This window comes from Vipera berus (genome assembly GCF_964194415.1).
Source record: "Vipera berus genome assembly, chromosome: 1".
Taxonomy (NCBI): Eukaryota; Metazoa; Chordata; class Lepidosauria; order Squamata; family Viperidae; genus Vipera; species Vipera berus.
The window spans coordinates 258,365,235-258,386,607 of NC_138202.1; the positions used below are offsets into that span (position 1 = coordinate 258,365,235).

The 21,373-nt window shown below is 40.6% G+C and overlaps 1 protein-coding gene across 1 annotated transcript in view; it reads left to right on the forward strand.

Moving 5' to 3' along the window:
- Positions 1 to 21,373, forward strand: part of KPNA5 (karyopherin subunit alpha 5) — a 29,295-nt gene that overhangs the window by 663 nt on the left and 7,259 nt on the right. Inside the window, exons 2-11 of the mRNA XM_081314092.1 lie at positions 1,237 to 1,370; positions 2,977 to 3,078; positions 3,160 to 3,259; positions 5,336 to 5,430; positions 6,263 to 6,394; positions 9,302 to 9,390; positions 10,241 to 10,340; positions 16,631 to 16,794; positions 19,930 to 20,008; positions 21,102 to 21,227. Coding sequence (XP_081170218.1) covers positions 1,237 to 1,370; positions 2,977 to 3,078; positions 3,160 to 3,259; positions 5,336 to 5,430; positions 6,263 to 6,394; positions 9,302 to 9,390; positions 10,241 to 10,340; positions 16,631 to 16,794; positions 19,930 to 20,008; positions 21,102 to 21,227 — 1,121 coding nt within the window. The remainder of the gene's footprint in view (positions 1 to 1,236; positions 1,371 to 2,976; positions 3,079 to 3,159; positions 3,260 to 5,335; positions 5,431 to 6,262; positions 6,395 to 9,301; positions 9,391 to 10,240; positions 10,341 to 16,630; positions 16,795 to 19,929; positions 20,009 to 21,101; positions 21,228 to 21,373) is intronic.

Sequence of the window (21,373 nt, forward strand, 5' to 3'; positions counted from 1 at the left end):
CTTGAACTGCAATTCCCAGCATCCCTAGAAAGTATAGCCAAAACCAGGGGATGCTGGGAATAGTAGTTTAGCAGTAATTTCTCCCCCTCCCCGAAAGGGGAAAAAAACTAGCTTGGGCACCCTTCTTTGGAGTGCCCCAAATTCAGCTTTTATACTGAGCGTTCATGGCAGAGTTTTTAATACTCCTCCAACCCACCTTTCTTGCCTCTGCTTAACACTTTTAGGGAGCAGTACCCAGCTCTGTCTAGTTCAGACAAGGGAAGACCAGTTAGGGAGAGAAGAGTTTGTATATTCCATTGTAATGGTGAAAGTTGTTCAAATGCTTTAGTCAGAGAATTTCCAGAGAAACACCCTTAAGTTTGGAAACAGTGAGGCTTGAGTATTATTTCTCTCCACATTGTAGCTGCTTCAGACCTAAAAAGGAGCATGTCTGTTAACATTGAGGGTTGCATCCTTCTTGATTTTGAGGGTTCATTTGTTGAAACTAATCATCCATAGCTCTACAAAATTTTGGTCCAGCTTCTGTTGCTGTGCCTCCTAACCCAGGATTAATTTATGACATTGTATTACAGATCTCTCAAATCTATGTAAAGCTTCTGGTTGGTGTAACATTGGCCAGCCTAACTGTATGCTTGATGATGAGCCTCTGAAGTTTTTAAATGATTCAGTTGTATCTGACAAGATTCAAACCTTTTCTCCTTATGATGAGATCAGCTGCCAATATACGTACATAACACCAAAATACACTCTGTGCTTCTTTGGGATTTTCTTATGCAAATAATATAAACATGAATTTCAGATAATCCTTACTTCTTTCTTGGAGTTTTGCTGAATCTGCCACTCTCTAAAGGTAAAGGTAAAGGTTCCCCCTCACATGCGTGCTAGTCGTTTCCAACTCTAGGGGCCGGTGCTCATCTCCGTTTCAAAGCCGAGAGCCAGCGCTTGCCCGAGGATGTCTCCGTGGTCATGTGGCTGGCATGACTAGATGCCAAAGGCGCACAGAACGCTGTTACCTTCCCACTGTAGTGGTCCCTATTTTTCTACTTGCATTTTTACGTGCTTTCGAACTGCTAGGTTGGCAGAAGCTGGGACGAGTAACAGGTGCTCACTCTGCTACGCGGCACTCGGGATTCGACCTGCCAAACTGCCGACCATCTGATCGACAAGCTCAGTGTCCTAACCCACTGAGCCACCGTGTCATTAGCTTGATGTAAATCCTATTATTCCTTATTGCAGATAACATGGCAAGCCCAGAAAAAGATAATTACAGAATGAAAAGTTATAAAAACAATGCTCTCAATCCCCAAGAAATGCGAAGACGAAGAGAAGAGGAAGGCATTCAACTTCGGAAACAAAAAAGGGAAGAACAAGTAGGTCCTCATTTAAATCATAGCTGAGCAATGACTGTCATAAAGCCCGTTAAATTGCTTATATTGGGGGAAATGATTTATGGTCCAAATCTGATCCCTGGCTATCTACCTTCATTCATTCCTCCCTATATGAGCAATATAGTTCATTATAAATACAATGCAATAAATTTCACTGAAAGCAAGTTTCTAAAATTCTTTTCACAGGAAGGTTGACCTAGTCCTAGTAGTAATAGCCCTCTTGGATGATGCAAAGTGGTTAAATTCATTCTTGTCTTTAGAGATGTACTGTCATAACTTTTTTTTCTACTGACACAGAATAATTTTATTTGTTTCTTATATATATCTTACTATTTAACTTGAAAGGTTCTGAAAATGCCCTTGGACTTAAAAGACATAATACAGAAGGAAATGAGGGTGGAGAATAAAAAGAATTTAGAAAAAAATAGATAATAGAAAAAGAGAGCTTTTTTAGTACCCATCAAGTAAGCATTAACTGTATTTCTACTTGCATTTGCTACAAAAGGAATCAGAAGCTTCTTTCTATTTTTATCTGTACTTTCAGCAGTTTTGTTTTTTTCCTCATTTTCCTTTATTCTCTTATTAGTTTTTGATAGTTTTTATCTTCTTGTTGAAACTTTCAATAACGGATTAAAAAATAATATTACAAAAAGAATGAAAAAGATGCTATGAGATCTATCTAGATGTTATTCTGCTTGTATTTAGGCTATTTATGCTGAAAATGTGTCTGTAATTTATTTTTTGCCCCAAAGTTTTTATTTTAAGGGACATTTTTAGCCTTGCATATGAAAGTATTTGAGACTAAGATGATTCTTGAAATATGCTTAACATATTTTGGAAACACTTATTTCTAAAAGAGCTAGGTTTTTTTTTAATCACAAAGCACTCTTTATTTCTTTCACAATACTTCCCATTGCACTTATTAATAATAGTAATAATAGTAATAGTAATAGTAATAGTAATAATAATAATAATAATAATAATAATAATAATAATAATAATAATAATAAAGTTGGAAGGGACCTTGGAGGTCATCTAGTCCAACCCCCTGCTCAGGCAGAAAACCTTATACCATTTCAGGCAAATGGCTGTCCAGTCTCTTCTTAAAAACCTCCAGTGTTGGAGCATTCACCACTTCTGGAGGCAGGTTGTTCCACTGGTTAATTGTCCTAACTGTCAGGAAATTTCTCCTTAGTTCTAGGTTGCTTCTCTCCTTGACTAGTTTCCATCCGTTGCTTCTTGTCCTGCTTTCAGGTGCTTTGTTTTTCCTTTGCTTATATAATATTTTCTGAAAATGCCATCATACTGAATTAAAATGCAACCGGTATATACAGTATATTCCTAAATTTAGTACATACTCCTAAATATTCATCAAGCATCTTCTTTATAAAAGGATACCCAAAGTAGGATTAAAGCTAATACAGTAGTAATGCATTGTTGATTCAGTCATGTTTCAAGAGAAAACTTGGCTTGATCAAAAAGTGAGAAAGCAACAGGAAAAAAAAATGGTATGTGTGATTTATATAACATCTCTTCCTCTCCCACAAATAATTCCCCAACAATGTGTTTTTCTTGCATTTCTTTTCAGTTATTTAAACGTAGAAATGTTTCTCTGCTGGCCAGTGAAGAGTCAATGCAGGAGAGTCCAATCCAGGATCCTGATGTGAGCTCTACTGTTCCAGTTCTAGAGGTAGGAAATCTCACATGCCTTAAAGCACATTTGCAGATCTGGCTAAAACTTTAGGAAATTATAATTATTTTCCATTTTTAGGAAGATGTGATTACATGTGACATGGTGCAGATGGTTTTCTCAGATGATCCTAGTCAACAGCTTGCAGCAACCCAGAAGTTCAGAAAATTACTTTCTAAAGGTAAACCAGCAAAACGTGATTTTCTTTTTAATACTTAGTAAATTTTAGTTTCAGTCTTTGCATTAAATTGGAAAACAGTTTTTAACAATGCAGGTTAAGAGTACTTGTTTTTTAATCTCAAGTGATTGTATTGGTACAGGAATAATTTAATGCCAAATGTCCAATTACAAAACGGAAAAAAAACCCCACCCTCAGATGGAAAAGAAGAGCCACTTTGTACGTTGTATGGATTCCTTCCTGTTGTCCCACTAGTTTAGCTAATATGGCAAAGCTGTTGATGTCACTCAAATTAAAGTTGATTGTTGTTTGTGGGATAAAAGTTAAAATGGAAGTTAAAAGTGATTAAGGAATGGCTTTTGGAAATGTGTGACTTACCCTACTAGAAAAGGCAATATTCTCTACTAATTAAAAGATGAAGCAATGTGTACTATAATTTATCTTGTATTTGATATAATATTAATTGATATTAATAAAGCAGTGACTATTATCATTGTGATGAAGTTTAATGTGTAAGATAGAGTTTTATTTTGTTTGGTTTGGGATTTTTTTTTAATTTCCCTTTTTGGGTTTCTGTCTCTTGTTTTTGAGGAAAGAGTAATCCTTTTTAAGGATTGTTCAGCTTACCTTTCTTTAGCTACTTTTTTAGAAAAAAATAAATGTGCTTGTTCCATGTTATATCTACCAAGTGTTTTCAAACGATTTTTGCCTCAGCAAGCCTAATTTGGAAAGAGGCTAATTAAATAACTGCTTGATGGAAATAATTAATATATACAGACACAGGTTTCCTCCTCTAGTATGTATATGGTAAATCAACACTATATTTAGTGAGGAAATCATGGAGATGGAAACAGCAAGAGAAAGAGAGAGAGAGAGACTGCTTCTTCCCACCAGTTCAGACATATCTGCAGTGCACTAGAACAAGTTAATTTCGGATTCAGTCCCCAAGCACTAAGCCTCAGAGTAATTTTAAAGGCTGAAGAGGCATTGTCATTGTTTAATCATAAGTGCTTGAAGACACAAGTGCTCTAGTCTCTATAAAGTTTGGCCCCAAAGGGCACAATATCTTTATGTCTGTTTTCACAAATTAACCTACATGCCCTCCCTTGTTTATAAATACAGCCAGGAATGCAAGTAAAATGTAGGACAGATCTTTTCATTTTTAAGGCTTTTGTGTAAGTTGGCACTTGACTAAAGGGAAGCATGTTTTGATTACTTTCTTTCAGCTGTTATTAAAGTATAGTTTGATAGTGTATCCTCTAAGCTGCTGTTGATCTCTGCTAGGTCTTGAGATTTGTATGGAAAGCCTTGAGCACACCATCCTGAAGCTTTCTTGCATCCTGTCTGTACCCTCAGTTTATAATTCTTCATTCAATAATAATTGATGTGGGTGATTCATTCGGGCAACAGATGGCAGTAGCATTGGCTCAAAGGAGATTAGAAGCTATGCTTTCATGGCTATTACCATCATTCACAAATGAAATCTTCCCATTCATAGTAGGTTAACAGATTATTAAAGTTGAGAAGGAGCAACACAAAAGGAGCTATTGCTTAGGGACTTCTTAGAACAGGGGTGTCAAACTGGGCCAGATGCGTCATGGCGAAACCGCGCCCACCCCATTGCAGGCAATGGGAAAAAAGTTGCAATACGTCGCCACACGTCACATGACGTTGCGAGTTTCACATCTGTGTCTTAAAAGCATCACACTGATCACATTTTTTTGACTTGCATATTAGCCAGTTGTCAGACAGAGTGCTTTGGCTTATTCCCTATGTATGACAGATGGTTTACATTTGTTTTCTGTTTTATTTCTCAGAGATTTTCTCACAGAATTTTAATGTCACCATACATCAGTGAATTAGGTTAGATTTGGAGACAGAGTGACTTCCCTAAGACCAGTCAGCTTGCATAGTTTAAAATGGGGACTTTAATTTGATTCATCTGCAATATTCCAGCAAGTTCATTATGGTAGCTGTGCTATTCAGCGCTCTCTTAATTTTGCTTCTTAATTTTTTTTTCCATTGCACTGAACTTATACGTAAATTATTTTTATTGGATAACTTTATCTTTCATTTCAGAACCTAATCCTCCAATTGATGAAGTTATTCAAAAACCAGGAGTTGTGGAGAGATTTGTCAAGTTTCTAGAAAAAAGTGATAATTGCACTCTTCAAGTGAGTTCATAAAATAATGTGAGATACATTTGGGGGAAAGGACAAGGAATTAAAATGTTATATCTTACCGGTAGAATATGAGTGGAGGTTTTGCTTCTCTCTCTCTCTTTCTCTTTCCCCATCATCTGTTAAATATTTTAACAGTTCCATAAGTTAAACGGATTCATATTATGTCTTGTAGAGGGAACACAATTTAAATTTGGTTGCAGAGTGAGCATGTTATTCCCACAAGCAGATAATTTTTTAAAAAGATATTGAATAATATAAGAGAGTGTTCCCCCCAACCTTTTTGGCACCAGGAATCGGTTCCTTGGAGAGAAGTTTTCCATGGACCGGAGGGGGTGTGCTGCCTGCATCCCACGGATGGGACTTTGCTTGTTTGCGCGGCCCATTTTTTTGGCATGCCGCAGACCAGTGCCAGTCCACGGACTGGGGTAGGTAACCCCTGATATAAGAGGTAGATAAATTGAGACAACACTGGATTAGGACTTTCGTTTGCCTTGTTTTGCTGCCATAGTTTCTCCCAAAGTTTCAAATGTAAATTGTTCCTGTTTTTTGAAATTATTTAAATGTTATTAAAGTATGAGCATATTTTACTATTCTCCAGGACTGCATTTATACCCTTGCTAAAATCTTGCGAGATTGATTAAGGCAAAGTGGTACGGTATGCTTAAGATTTTTATGCCACGCAAATGCTAAATTGTTATTTCACCACAGAGATTTATACAATTGAAGGCTATAATCTGGTATGGGGGGAAAAAGGCCCATAGAAAATAAGCATAGAGTATTGATTGTAAAATAAACTGTTAAAAGTCATATTTTTACCTTCTAGTTTGAAGCAGCATGGGCTCTTACAAATATAGCATCTGGAACTTTCTTGCATACCAAAGTAGTAATTGAAACCGGAGCAGTCCCAATTTTTATTAAACTCTTAAATTCTGAACATGAAGATGTCCAGGAGCAGGTAACTTTTTGTGATTTTTTTTATTATGCAGATTCAATTGTGCTGTAAAATGTTGGTCCTCAAAGTTAATTTTGGGAAGGAAAAAAATACATATTTGAATAAAAACATAAATAAATATAAATACCCAGTTACTCTGGGTAGCTTGTAAGCTAGACAGTGTCTATACCCATCACATGAAGGGTTTGGTGGTGGCCTTCTCCAAGTGTGTGTGCTTCCCTTTAACTGTTGTCTGATGGCATCTAGTTCACCAGGATGCAAGAGGGAAAGAATCAGCTGCTTGGTGATCTAAACCATTTTTCCATTGTCTCAGTTAAGAGTTTGACTTAACCACAAACTATGACAGTTTGGAGATACTGCGGCTACTTTAAACTCGAAGCAAATACTTTCAACCTCCTATCTGTAGTGTACTGAAAGCTAGAATACAGAATAGGACCTTTACAAGTTCAAAACACACACACACGATGTTGAACATGCAGTGTTTGTACGCTCGCATAATGCTATTTCAGATCGTAGACAAGTGCAATACCTTGCATATTATAAAAAGTATATACTATTTTAGTTACATTGTTTGTGCATTGTATTTTCTTATTTCAGATGTTTAGGCTACAGTCCCACGCTGGCTTGCTTGGGATCAAAATATACACAAATCACTGACTTATGTAAATATTGTTAGGCTTGCATTATTAGGAATTTACAGATGTAGCAGTAGTTTTGGATTTTGATATACAGTATTATTTCAGTATGTTTGTTTCATATCAGTGACTGTGTACTTAATGTGATGAAATACCGTTATTTCTCTACTCAGAAATAAAAGAATACTTGCTATATAAGCTCATGGATGAGAATGAATTTCTACTATGAGATGGGCAACCATACAAATAAATACATGTTGTATTTACTAAGCATCACATTAATCATTCCTAATCTAAAAGGTTAATAATATCCAAATAGAGTAAGTGAAACCTTTCAAGTATCTACCAATTTTCCTAGAAATGTGAGTCTTCAAATATTAAATTGCAGGACCAATTGTCTAATTATTATCTAATATATTGTCTAATACAATAATCAGATTATTCAAGCTACAAGGAAATAAATCTATCTGCAATAATCCCATTATTCAAAGCCAAAGCCCCAAGCTTTTTGTACAATGACTTGCAGTGTTCTGTGTACAAACATATTGCTATATTGGAAGCAGTTCATTCTAAATTTCGAAGATCTGTCTTTAATAACCTCCTCAATCACAAGTACACTCCTGCAGTTAGAGCTTAGATGTAGCTCTTTTGAGGCTTTGCTCAAACAAAGGCACAAGTATGAGACATTGGCCTAATTTCTGCTGTGAGATAGTTACATTTCCAAATGGAAGAAACAAATTATGGGTGATCTGGTTCACTGTGGGTTTAGCTACCAATCAGTGCTTATGCTGGGTCTGGAAGAAGTCTGGCATGAAGTCAAGCAGAGAACTTGATAGAACTGACACCTCCTAATTCTGCTATGCTGAAATTATGTATTCATCCCTTATTAGCTCTAATTACAGCTGGTCCTTGACTTATGATAGTTTGAAGTTATGACAGCCTTGGAAAAAGTGACGTATGACCTGTTCTCGAAGTTATGCCCTTCACACCACTCACACAGTCGCAAGATTTCAATTCATACCTTTTGCAACTGGCTGGCGTTTATGACGGTTGCAGTGGCTTTGGTCACGTGGTTATGATCTGCAACGTTCCCAGCCAGCTTCCAACAAGCATTTCAGTTAATGACTATGTGATTCACTTAATGACTGCATGATTTGCTTAATGACCAGAGCAAAATGGTCATAAAATCAGGTCCGGTCATCTGATGACTCAATAACTAAATTTTGGTCCCTATGGCAGCTGTAAATCGAGGACTACCTGTACTTTTATCACATTCTTATGTCCTACAGAAAGTTGCCTCCACTGGTGCTTCTGAATGTGATGTTGGTAGGGAGATTCAGCTCTGTTCCCTACCAGGAATGTTTATAAATACATTCGGACACTGGAATTAAGTCAATTCGCACATGAACTAATCCCCCCTGTAATTATAAACTATTTAGATTGGTCCCAGTAGGCAAATATTTCATGCTTAATTATCAGTATTTTGAATTTCCAGGAAAGTAGATATATTCTGCAGTAGAAAAATTGCTGTCGCTTATTTATTAAATTATTTTATTGGGTTGGTAAGGCAAAATGAGTCAAGGTGGGGTACACAACAAGTTAAAACTGCAATAAAAAGAAAATATAAGCTGCGTAAGGGATATAGATATTAAAATAATCATAACATATTAATAGATTCAACGGCCCCTGGGCCTGCTGGAAGAGCCTGATCTTCCTAACGTTGCTGAAGGATAGCAGGATTTGGGTCATGCAGACTGTTCAGATGTTACCCACTCTGAACAGACTCCAATTATGATTATTTTATATTAAGAACAAGACTTTTGTACTGGTTGCTTTGTATTGAATAATTTCTTTTTGCTTCTCCCACTCCATGAGTAAAATAAATTGGTTTACTATTATATGTTGTTATAGATATTTCCATATCTGTAACAATTTACAATTATGCCTGAGACCAGTGAGAACTGGCACATTGATTCTTTCAGTGGTTGCTCTTGGCCCAAATAATCATTATCTTTTGCAGGGGTTCTAGCAATTAGCAATACAAGATGTTTTGAGGTTCAGTGGCAGGCCTAAATTTTCATGGTGGTTATTTTTTCTTCATATTAACATCAAGCCATTTAAGTAATAACGTTAACTATTCTCTCGCGTACAGTTTATATACTTCTGCATAAATGGTAATTTTGTTCTCAACTGTATAATGCATAAGAAGTAAAGATGAGTATTTAAAAGGCTTAAAAGAATTGTGAATATTAATTTACATATTTTTTTTTCTAAGGCAGTGTGGGCCCTTGGTAATATTGCTGGAGATAATGCAGAATGTAGAGATTATGTATTAAGCTGTGGAATACTTCCTCCACTCTTACAGTAAGTGTAGATCATCTCTGGCAGTTAATAGAATGGTATGCCTAGCTACATAATTAAAGCATCCAGGTTAAGTGCTAATTTATGAACGGTAGGTTGCTAATGATCAGTGCTTCAAATTCCAAAAAAAGTGTTTTGGAGTGGGTAGGATTCGAAACAGCACTTATCTGCAATTCTTTTAAACATCTAACTCCTTGGCAGGCGTGTGATCTTGAGAAAAGGCATACTTGCTTTACACAATTGCAAACATATTGTATTATTTCCAAAGCACCGTCCAGCCCTTGTAATTATTAATAAGGTTTCGACCGTCTACTCATTTCTTTGGAATTAAGCACCATTGGACTCAACAGAACCTCTGAATGGGGATGCATAGGTTTGAAATGTCAGTTATATATATATTTGGCGTTAGTATGCTGACCCTAAAGCTTCTTGGTGCTAGAATATTTTAAATAGCAGTTTTTATTAGAATAAAAGTTCTCCTAATTATTTGGTTAAAAATAATAAAACATGTTTCTTCTAATTTATTCTTTTTCCAAAAATTAATAATTTCTGTGGATTATATCCAATTTTGTACTTACAAAACAGAGCTACTCCTCTTTTTCTTTTTCAGTTTTCTTCCACGCATTCCCCAATTTGCTCAGATAAGGTCACAAGTAAACCAGTTTGACTCCTATCCCAGGAAATAGGAATAAAAAGTATCTGTTCTGCTGCTGAAGTGCTATTCCATCATTACATGAAGAACATTGAATATAACTATATTAATTAAAGTGAAGTGATTTTCACGTACATGATGAAAATAATCATTCAAATTATGTTGTTGCTATTGTTATTGTTATTGTTATTATCTTGGCAGGCTCCTAACACATTCTAACAGGCTCACAACTACCAGAAATGCAGTCTGGGCACTTTCAAATCTCTGTAGAGGCAAAAACCCACCTCCAGATTTTAGCAAGGTAAGACCTATATTTCATTCTATAAAGATGCTATAATAATAAAAAGCATACGTTGTTTTGTTCAAATGTATCTTCTTGTATAAATTAAACTTTTCCAAAGTGTCACCTATTTATGTCCAGGTAAGGATTTCTTTTTGTCATAGAGTGGGACTGAATATATTACATTAACTTTCCTGCTGCTGATGTTCATTTTCAGAGTAAAAAAATAAATAAATGCTGTACTTGAAATATCCTGAAAGTGGCTATGTATAATATTTTTGGTTCAGTCCCAGCTGAAGTTATTTTACACTGGTCTCAGCTCAGGAAAATACAGATTCAGCACATATGTTCCCGTGGGCACGTGCGCACACCCAGCAGTGCAGTTCCAATGTAACTTAAGGAGATTTAAATATAGGGCACATTGTAATGACCATTTGTGAATTAGTAGAATAGTTTTTAAAGAGCTATAGTTAAAGGTTAATATCAAATACCCCAAAGCTTTCAATTTACTGATTCGTCTTTTAGGAAGTCAAGTTTGAAATACTTCCAAACTGGGTTGACTTGTTTCACACCCATTTTGGAAATGGGACATGCCACGGATCTGTAATAAGCAATAAGAAGATTCCAGTATCTTCAAATGAAAGAGCCATATCTTCCAATGAGCTCACTTTCCCATTGCAGATTGCCCATGAACACTGTGTATGTGTATAGATATGTTGCTTCATGGTCCAAGTTTCCTTCACTGTCAATCTCGCATGCCATATCTGTCCCTGAGCTATCCAGCATTCCTGTGAGATTCAAGGTGTTAGTAATGACTTACAAAGCCCTACATGGCATGGGTCCGGATTACCTACGGCAGACATGTCAAACACAAGGCCCGCAGGCCACAAACGGCCCGCCACATGATTGAATCCGGCCCGCACAACTCTCCCAGAAATTGCAAAGGTCCGGCCCCCACCACCTTGGCGCCGGCCCGGCTGAGCACTTGCTCAGTAGGAGGCAAGTGCACGTGGGCTGGTGGAACCCAGCACCATTTGCATCTCATTAGTCTCCTGCGGCTCCAAAAAAAAAGTGGAGGAGGAGGAGGTAGGAGGTAAGAGGGAGTGAGGTGGGATGCGGGGGGGGGAGGACGAGCAACACCCAGCCGGTGAGGGGGAGAGATGCCCAGGCAGGAAGGCAGACTTGAGGTAGCCGGAGAAAGAGCCTCTGCCGGGCTTCTTTCGCACACGGGCTCCTTTGCCGGGCGCTGCTGAGAGTGAGCAGAGGCGCCCGATCCTGCAAGGCCCGGCTGAGATGCGCCCCCAGCAGCGGAGCCGCTCCGGTTTCTCTGCCGGGCTTCTTTCACACACGGGCTCCTCTGCCGGGCTTCTTTCGCGTGCGAGCTACTTTGCCGGGCGCTGCTGAGAGCGAGCAGAGGCGCCCGGCCCGGATCCTACAAGGCCCGGCCGAAACGCGCCCCCAGCAAAGTAGCTCGCACGAGAAACAAGCCCAGCAGAGGAGCCCGTGTGTGAAAGAAGCCCGGCAGAGGAGCTGGAGCGGCTCCGCTGCTGGGGGCGTGTCTCGGCCGGGGCCTTCCAGGATCTGAGCCGGGCGCCTCTGCTCGCCACTCCGGCTCCTCTGCCGGGCTTGTTTCGCATGCGAGCTACTTTGCCAGGGGCTGCTGAGGGTGAACAGAGGCGCCTGGCCCGGATCCTGCAAGGCCCGGCCGAAACGCGCCCCCAGCAGCACCAAGCAAAGTAGCTCGCACGCAAAACAAGCCCGGCAGAGGAGCCCGTGTGTGAAAGAAGCCCGGCAGAGGAGCCGGAGCGGCTCCACTGCTGGGGGCGCGTCTTGGCTGGGCCTTGCAGGATCCGGGCCAGGCACCTCTGCTCACCCTCAGCAGCTCCCGGCAAAGTAGCTCGCACGCGAAACAAGCCCGGCAGAGGAGCCAGAGCAGCGAGCAGAGGCACCCGGCCCGGATCCTGCAAGGCCCGGCCGAGACGCGCCCCCAGCAGCGGAGCTGCTCCGGCTCCTCTGCCTGGCTTGTTTCGCGTGTGAGCTACTTTGCTGGGCGCTGCTGAGGGCGAGCAGAGGCACCCGGCCCGTATCCTGGAAGGCCCCGGCCAAGACGCGCCCCCAGCAGCGTCAGGCAAAGTAGCTCGCACACGAAACAGGCCCGGCAGAGGAGCCTGTGCATGAAAGAAGCCCGGCAGAGGAGCTGGAGCGGCTCCGCTGCTGGGGGCGCATCTCGGCCAGGCCTTGCAGGATCCGGGCCGGGCGCCTCTGCTTGCTGCTCCGGCTCCTCTGCCGGGCTTCTTTCACGTGCGAGCTACCATATTTTTCGGACCATAAGACGCACTTTTTTTCCCAAAAGTGAGGGGGAAAACAAGGGTGCGTCTTATGGTCCGAAGGTGATCCGTATGGCCAGCCCCAACCTCCGCAAGTGGAAAGTAAGGGAGATTGCCAGGAGCACGAATCGGCACGTGCTGAGAAACGCCGATCTCACGCTCCTGCACTCTCCCTCGCTCGGTTTCAGCTTCCCTCGCTACAAGAGAAAGCAGGCTGAAACCGAAAGAGGCAGATTGCCAGGAATGCGAATCGGCTGATCTCGCGCTGCTGCAATCTGCCTCGTTTCAGCCTGCTTTCTCTTGTAGCAAGGGAAGCTGAAACCGAGCGAGGGAGTTTGCAGAAGCGCGAGATCAGCCGATTCGCATTTCTGGCAATCTCCCTCGCTCCGTTTCACACACGGGGCATTTCCTATTGCACAAAGACCAGCAAGGTGAGTGGCTCAGATTTTCAGTGGGAAAACGAGTGAAAGCAAACAGAGGGCCAGCTGCATTTCTGAGAAGAGATCCCGTTTAACATCTGGTAAACAATCTGGAACTGCAATTCAGAGAGAAGGAAGTCTGCACATCACAAGGAGCCACAAGTTTGTTTTAAGTGACAAGCAAAACAAATGAGCCTCAGTAAGTTGGGCCTGACTGGTAAAAAGTTCCCAAACTGTCCCTAATCTAGTTAGCTAAGTTTCATGTTCTTCTCTCTGCTGGGAAGAGTATGGAAGGAAGCCGTCAACCAAGTGAACTTTAAAAAGGGATCCATGGTTTTGTTTTGTTTCTTTAATTCCAGACAAAGTGAAAATTCTCAGGTTACATCTGCAATGGTGACAAACCACAAGCCATGCTTGCTTATAAACGTGTTAGCGGCCCAGCCATAGTTTTTGTCTGTGTAACCGAGTCTCTACAAGACCCCCGCTGCAATCCTCTCTCGTAATTTCTCTGGGATGCAAAATAAAGAGTTGCTGGTACCCCATCTTGCGGGATTAATGAAGGATAATTCAAACAATAACCCATGTAAAGTATTTTGAGTAACGCTCAGCATTGCCTGAAGTCCAATCCATTTAATGGCGACTGGAAGGAAGGAAGGAAGGGACAATGGGAGAGGGAGGGAGAGAAAGAGAGAGAGAGAGAAAGAGAGGGAGAGAGAGAGAAGGAGAAAGAATTTTTTTTCTTGTTTTCCTGCTCTAAAAACTTATGGTCCGGTGCATCTTATGGTCCGAAAAATACGGTACTTTGCCGGCCGCTGCTGAGGGCGAGCAGAGGCACCCGGCCCGGATCCTGCAAGGCCCCGGCCGAGACGCTCCCCCAGCAGCGTAGCCACTCCGGCTCCTCTGCCAGGCTTCTTTCGCGTGCGAGCTACTTTGCCTGAGGCTGCTGGGGGTGCATCTCGGCCGGGGCCTTGCAGGATCCAGGCTGGGCGCCTCTGCTCGCCGCTCCGGCTCCTCTGCCGGGCTTCTTTCGCATGCAATTCTGGGCCAGGTGCTTCTGAGGGCAAGCAGAGGTGCCTGGCCCGGATCCTGCAAGGCCCCGGCCGAGACGCGCCCCCAGCAGCGTCAGGCAAAGTAGCTCGCATGCAAAACAAGCCCGGCAGAGGAGCTGGAGCAGCTCCGCTGCTGGGGACGCGTCTCGGCCGGGCCTTGCAGGATCCAGGCCGGGCGTCTTTGCTCGCCGCTCCGGCTCCTCTGCCGGGCTTGTTTCGCGTGCGAGCTACTTTGCCGGCCGCTGCTGAGGGAAGATCTCTGGAGAGGAGCATAAGGTGGCAGGGAAGCTGCATGAGGGAAGGCTGCTCCAACAAGCCAGCATCCTTACCACGCATGAGTGGAAATGGGGATTCCCTTTCAAGAAGGGCCAGCCTCCCTCATGCAGGACTGGGAAGTGCTGCTCCCTGCCTCCTCTTGCTCTCCAGAGATCTGTCAAGGCAGAAGAAGGAACACACACACACACACACTCTCTCTCTCTCCAAGCTTGGAGACTAGGAGGCTATCTACATCTGAGCTAACAAACTACCAATCATGCCTGGGCTTGGGAAGAAGGCCCTTTTCATCCTCTGCACATGCTTGGCTGCAGATGTTTGGGGAGGTGAAGAGCTTGTGGGGCAATGAGATGTCCCCACATCAAATTAGCTGGTTCAACTTGTTCTCTCCTGACCCAGGCATTTCGAGTAAGCTGCGCTGAGTGAGCAGCATTGAGCTGGCCACGCCCACCCAGTCACGCCCACTTGGTCACGCCCACCTGGCCACGCCCACCCGGCCCCCTGAGGGCAACCATAACGCTGATGTGGCCCTCAGTGAAATTGAGTTTGACACCCCTGACCTACGGCAACACCTGCGGCCGGCGTCAACTTCCCTCCGTCCAGTGCGCTCCCACAGAGAGGGCCTCCTCGGTGCCTCCGATCAGAGAATGTCGATTGGTGGCCCCCAGGGGGAGGGCGTTCTCTGTGGGCGCGCCAGACCTATGGAACCGCTTGCCGGTTGAGCTCCGGACGGCCCCCGACCTTCGCTCCTTCCGGCGCGATCTAAAAACGTATCTATTTGAGCAGTCTGACCTGGTCTGATGGGTTAGGGTTGGGGTTTTAAATACATCTTAATTATTGTTTTAACCTTGGGCATTTATTTAATTCGCTTTTAACTTTTGTATCCTGTTTTTGTATTTATTGCCCTGTACACCGCCCTGAGTCCTTCGGGAGAAGGGCGGTGTAAAAATGTAATAATAATAAAATAATAATAATAATAATTAGAAACTACCACTCTGCTATCAGTTTCAGCATTAGTTGTACCTGTTCACTCCTATTATCTTATATGAGAGATAACACTTTCGATTAGTTTGTATTTAGCCCAGGGTATTATACTGTTCTGTGACATAAAAGAGTGTTCAAAATATTTTAAAGCTCTTAGGAATTCCTTTTCCCTTTAGCCAAATGGACTCCATTTTTTTCATTGCCCAGCTAAGGTTTGCTTGGGCTTCTTGAGACTTGAAAAGCATATTCCTAACTTTTATTTCTCTAGGTCTCATCAGTAGGCTGTAGTTTGCTCTACACATACTGCACAGACCTACAGAAAAACTGCCATTTTTATTTTAAAAAAAACACCTTTAGGTTCTAGGTTAGAGAGACAATATTTGAAATCAGATTAGTAACATCTTAATCCAGCTTTGTCTAAGATGGAACTTGTCAAATGTAGTGGACTTTTAATATTGGAATTCTAGTTTGCTAGCCATATGGCCTGAGAATTTTGAAGAGTTGAATTTCAATACTTCTTACAGTTTAGAAAAATGTAAAAACCACTTTCAAGTACTTAACTAAGCATACAGTAGAAGAGAGTTACAGCAATAGTTTTGTTTATTTGTGTGCTCTGCTACTACCGGTATATAACTAAGTTCCTTAAAGAGGTAGCTGTTGCCTAATCCAATCCTCTTCTATTGATTTTCTTAAGGCAGAAAATAAAAGTTTCTAAGCCAAATACCATATAAGTCCTACCAGATATTGGATTTAATTTGATTTAAGCATTCCACTTTATCCTGTTTTTGGTGCATTGAGTAAGGTATCTGAATTTTGTTAGACTGCTATTTTGAACTGGTAATCTTTTCTTCAGCAATCTATTCGAATTGATTCTGTAAAGGTATCTTTAATTTAGAATTAAAAATTCTTTAAAGAATGATGCAGGCTTTGTTCCAGGTTAAAAAAAAACTTTCAGATTTGTTTAATTTTTGTTACAGCTAAGTTCCACTTTCATTTGGTTTTTCTGTATATGGTCAACTGCCCTGACTATAGTTTAAGGATATTCTACTTGAAAGTTAATATGGTTGTTGTGGAATAAAGTGTTTTGTAGATTTTGGCATATGTATCATTCTACAAAGAGACACAATTATAGGAATACAGTGTTTTTAAAAAGTGTCATTGCTTTTTTAATTTAATAGATCTTGGTTTTCATCTTTGGGAAAAGCTTGCAGTAAAAAGTAAATTTACAATTTTTAATTCTCTCTTTCTAAACTCTTAAGGTTCGTCCTTGCTTAGGTGTTCTATCAAGACTGTTGTTTAGCAGTGACTCAGATGTATTAGCAGATGCTTGCTGGGCCCTCTCTTACCTTTCCGATGGACCGAATGATAAAATACAAGCAGTTATCGATTCTGGGGTTTGCAGAAGATTAGTAGAACTTCTGATGTAAGTCTTTTTAAATCAAACAATTATTGCAGCAGGAGAATGCTGGATAAGATAGGAGCATGTCAGATATAGTTTCTCCATACCATATCAGCAGTACCTGCAGTGGTAGTTGTCTTTCTTGCCTCTATTCTCTTCTCTGAGACAGCAAGAATTCTACAATTGGCAAATTCAAGATAGGCACGTATCCAGTTCATCTTATTTTTATCTATCAGCTTAATTTGTGCCTGTATTAAGTAGTATATAGATACAAGGAGTCTGCCACCAAATGTTGCAATACAGAGTGTTCCAGTGTTAAAGGTCTAGTCAAGTAGCGATGACTAATTCCATTTGAAAATTCTGTGTTATTTTCCCACCCCAAACACACTTGCACACTTTCTTTCTCTCACACACAGGCAGACACACAAGAAGCAATTTTTCCATTTTCTTCTCACAGCATGGTTAGAATTTTATGTCAGTGGAAGAATAGAATAGAATAACAGAGTTGGAAGGGACCTTGGAGATCTTTTAGTCCAACCCCCTGCTTAGCCAGGAAACCCTATACCATTTCAGACAAATCGTTGTCCAGTCTCTTCTTAAAAACGTCCAGTGTTGGAGCATTCACAACTTCCGGAGACAGGTTGTTCCACTGATTAATTGTTCTCTCAGGAAATTTCTTCTTAGTTCTAGGTTGCTTCGTTCCTTGATTAGTTTCCATCTGTTGCTTCTTGTCCTGCCCTCAGGTGCTTTGGAGAATAGCTTGACTCCCTCTTCTTTGTGGCAGCCCCTGAGATATTGGAACACTGCTATCATGTCACCCCTCACCCTTCTCTTCATTAAACTAGACATGCCCAATTCCAGCAACTGTTCTTTATAAACCGTTCTATATCTTCCAGTCCTCTGATCATCTTTGTTGTTCTCTGCACTTTTTCTAGTGTATCAACATCTTTTTTACATTGTGGTGACCAAAACTGGATGCAGCATTCCAAGTGTGGCCTTACCAAGGCATTATAAAGTGGTATTAACACTTCATGTGATTTTAATTCTATCCCTCTGTTAATGCAACCTAGCACTGTGTTGGCTTTTTTGGCAGCTGCAGCACACTGCTGGCTCATATTTAAGTGATTGTAGGATTCCGAGATCCCTCTCACAGTTACTATTATTGAGCAAGGTACCACCTATAGTATACCTGTGCATTTGGTTTTTCTTGCCTAAATGTAGAACCTTACTTTTTTCACCATTGAATTTCATTTTGTTAGATAGAGCCCAGTGTTCATGTCTGTCAAGATCCTTCTGTATCTTAAGCCTATCTTCTGGAGTGTTGGCTATTCCTGCCAGCTTGGTGTCGTCTGCAAATTTGATGGGTTCCCCATCTATCCCCTCATCCAAATCATTGATGAAGATGTTGAAGAGCACTGGGCCCAGAACAGAGCCCTGGGGCACCCCACTACATACTTCCCTCCATGTAGATGCAGTTCCATTGAGGACTACACGTTGAGTATGGCCGGTCAGCCACCTACGAATCCATCTGGTGGTGATGCTGTCTAACCCACATTTTTCTATCTTATCAAGTAGTAGGTTGTGATCTACTTTATCAAATGCCTTACTGAAGTCCAAGTAAATTATATCCACAGCATTCCTCTGATCCACTAATTTTGTCACTTGGTCAAAGAATGCAATAAGATTTGTCTGGCATGATCTGTTTTGACAAATTCATGTTGGCTTTTAGTAATGACTTTGTTTGCCTCTAGGTGTTTGCTGATTCGTTGCTTGATTATCTTTTCCAGAATCTTCCCAGGGATTGAGGTCAGGCTGATAGGTCTGTAGTTTCCTAGATTCCCCCCCCCCTTTTTAAAAACTCTTTTCCAGTCCTCTGATGGTTCCCCAGTGCTCCAGGATCTTTGAAAGATATAGTTCACAGGTTCTGAGATCACATCTGCCAGTTCCTTCAGAACCTTGGGGTGTAATCCATCTGGTCCTGGTGATTTGAACTCATTCAGTGTGGCCAGGTGCTCAGTTACCATTTTCTTGCCTTTTTTATGATACTGATATGTTGGACTTTTTCCCCAAAAAATGAGTTAAAGCAGTTTTGCTTTCTCCCTGTTGCTTGTCACCTTCTTGCCACTTTCTCCCACTAATGGACCAATTGTTTCCTTGACTTTTTCCTTGATTTTTACAAGTGATTAGTCTTTATTGAACAATTCAGGGAGATTCACGGCTTTCTTTTAGTTGATTTTATTGTTGATTTTGTTTTCTAGTGTAGAGATGTTACTCTTTTGACTTTATAAAAAACATATTGCTATTTGTGTATGGCACCAGACTGAGAGCTCACTTGAATTATTTCAAGCAGACAGATTTTTTTCCATTTCATTTCCTTCAATTTCCTTTTTTTCCTTTTCATGCAACTACAGCATTCAGAAGGCACTGATCACCTTCCTTGTCGATTTTATTTCTCAGAAGTTTAGTGGAGGTAGCCTTTGCTTAAAAAAAAATCTACAGATTTCCCCCCCCCCTTTTTCCCCCCTCTTTTGTTAATTAACTAAATACAAAAAGAAGAAAAAGGCTTAAAAGAGAAATAAAAACATACAGGGCATATATTCTTATACATAGAGAAATAAAGTTGTATTGTACGGAGAAGTCATAATTCATAAGTCATCATAGCTAATCTATCAATTCAGACTACTGAATGATTGGAATCATATGTTTGTCTTTCCAGTGCTGAATAGTAAGTCTTTTGGTTATAAGTATACAAAAATTCTATACTTAATTTTTTTAAAATGTTAAAAGAAAAAGATTCATATATAACAATTACACACAATTTTGGAAAAAAAGCTAAAAAAGCTGTATGTGTTTCAGTTCAGAAGAAATGCTTTATATTAACATGTGAGTACAGATTTCTCTGCATTTAATTAAAACAGCCCAACTTTTCTTCAGCTTCTATGTCGCTGTTTTAAGAAGTCAGTTGAAGAAGTCATTGAGTCCTGCCTCTTCGGTATGATGATGCTAGACTTTTGGTCTGCCGAGATAAAATATGATAAAGAGTTTTTTGATAATTGAATTATTAGGATCCCCAACCCCATATGAAGAGGTAGAAAGACTGATGGTATCAGGAAGAATGCGTCTATACCTTTAACATGTTTTAACAATTCCCTTGTTTAGGCACAATGACTACAAGGTCGTGTCGCCTGCATTAAGAGCCGTGGGAAATATTGTGACTGGTGATGACATTCAAACACAGGTAAACAGATTTTTAAACTTATTTCAGTGATCTTTCTGTCATTTGAAAGATAGAATAGAATCTTATCGCCTGAACGTATCAGATATAGGGTATATCATAGCCTTATTCAGGCATTTACCCAAAAGCTAAGGAAGTACATAGAGCATGGGAACTATTATTCTTGAAATAAATTTATCAGTATTCAACTGGGAAGGCAGTTTATGTGTTTGGGGTTTTTTTAATGCACATTTTTGGTCTTGTTTAGCTTTTTTTTAAAAAATCCCATTTATATCCCGCCCTTCTCCGAAGACTCAGGGCGACTTACAATTTAAGCACAAATCAATGTGCTTAGCAGTAGCCTTCATTCTATGTATATGCCTGCTTATTAGGGCTTTCGCCCCCCCCCCCAAGCGGCATTATTACAAAGTCAGCTTATTGCCCCCAACAAGCTTTGCTTTGTTGCTTGCTTTTTTTTGTTTTGTCGAACTATTGTATTGCAATCTCAAAGTAGTAGACTTGCAAAATGTGAAGCATAAAAGTAATTGTAAGAGTTGTCGCCTGTTGTGGTGTGCAGTAGTCCCTTTGCACTGCAGGACTGGCTAGAGCTATTTTCCTTTCACATAAAATTTGATATGTCCTGCTTCTTTGAATATAGATAGCAATTTAATAGTACAGTGGTACCCTGGTACTCATCGTTGGTTCTGGAAGGCAGGATGGAATACCAAAAATGATGAGTACCAAACAAATTTTTCCTACAAGTAAATCCCAAAGCACCCAACGCTGACAAGTTATAGCTTGTGCATAGAGTACCAAACAAACAATTAGTATTGAGTACCAAAATCGATGAGCTTCAAAGCAGCTGAATACCAAGGTACAATGATAGTTTCTTATGTACCTTCCCCCCCCCCCTTTTTGGGTTACATCTGTGTACCTTCATGCTTAGTTTTTATTGGCATCTGGAGCAGATTTTTCAGAAAGCATAGCATGTCTTTTTTCTGTACATACAGTGTTCAGTAGTAATTCAGTGTGTAAGTATTATGTTGTTTCAGCTTTATGGAATTTACTTTATTTTACATTGTTTAGGCAGAACTTTTCATCTTTCAAATTATTTTAGGTAATTCTAAATTGCTCTGCATTACCCTGTCTCTTACATTTGCTGAGTAGTCCCAAGGAATCTATTCGAAAAGAAGCATGCTGGACAGTATCTAACATCACTGCAGGAAACAGAGCACAAATTCAGGTAATGTATTCAGTTGTCTTTGTTACGCATAATTATTTTTACCCTTAACCTTTTTTTTTTGTCTTGTTCTGTTCCTCAACCTCATTTATTTTTGTTTAATCTATCCAGCACGCAATGAATAGTGCTGGATGGGTGGGAAGGGATAG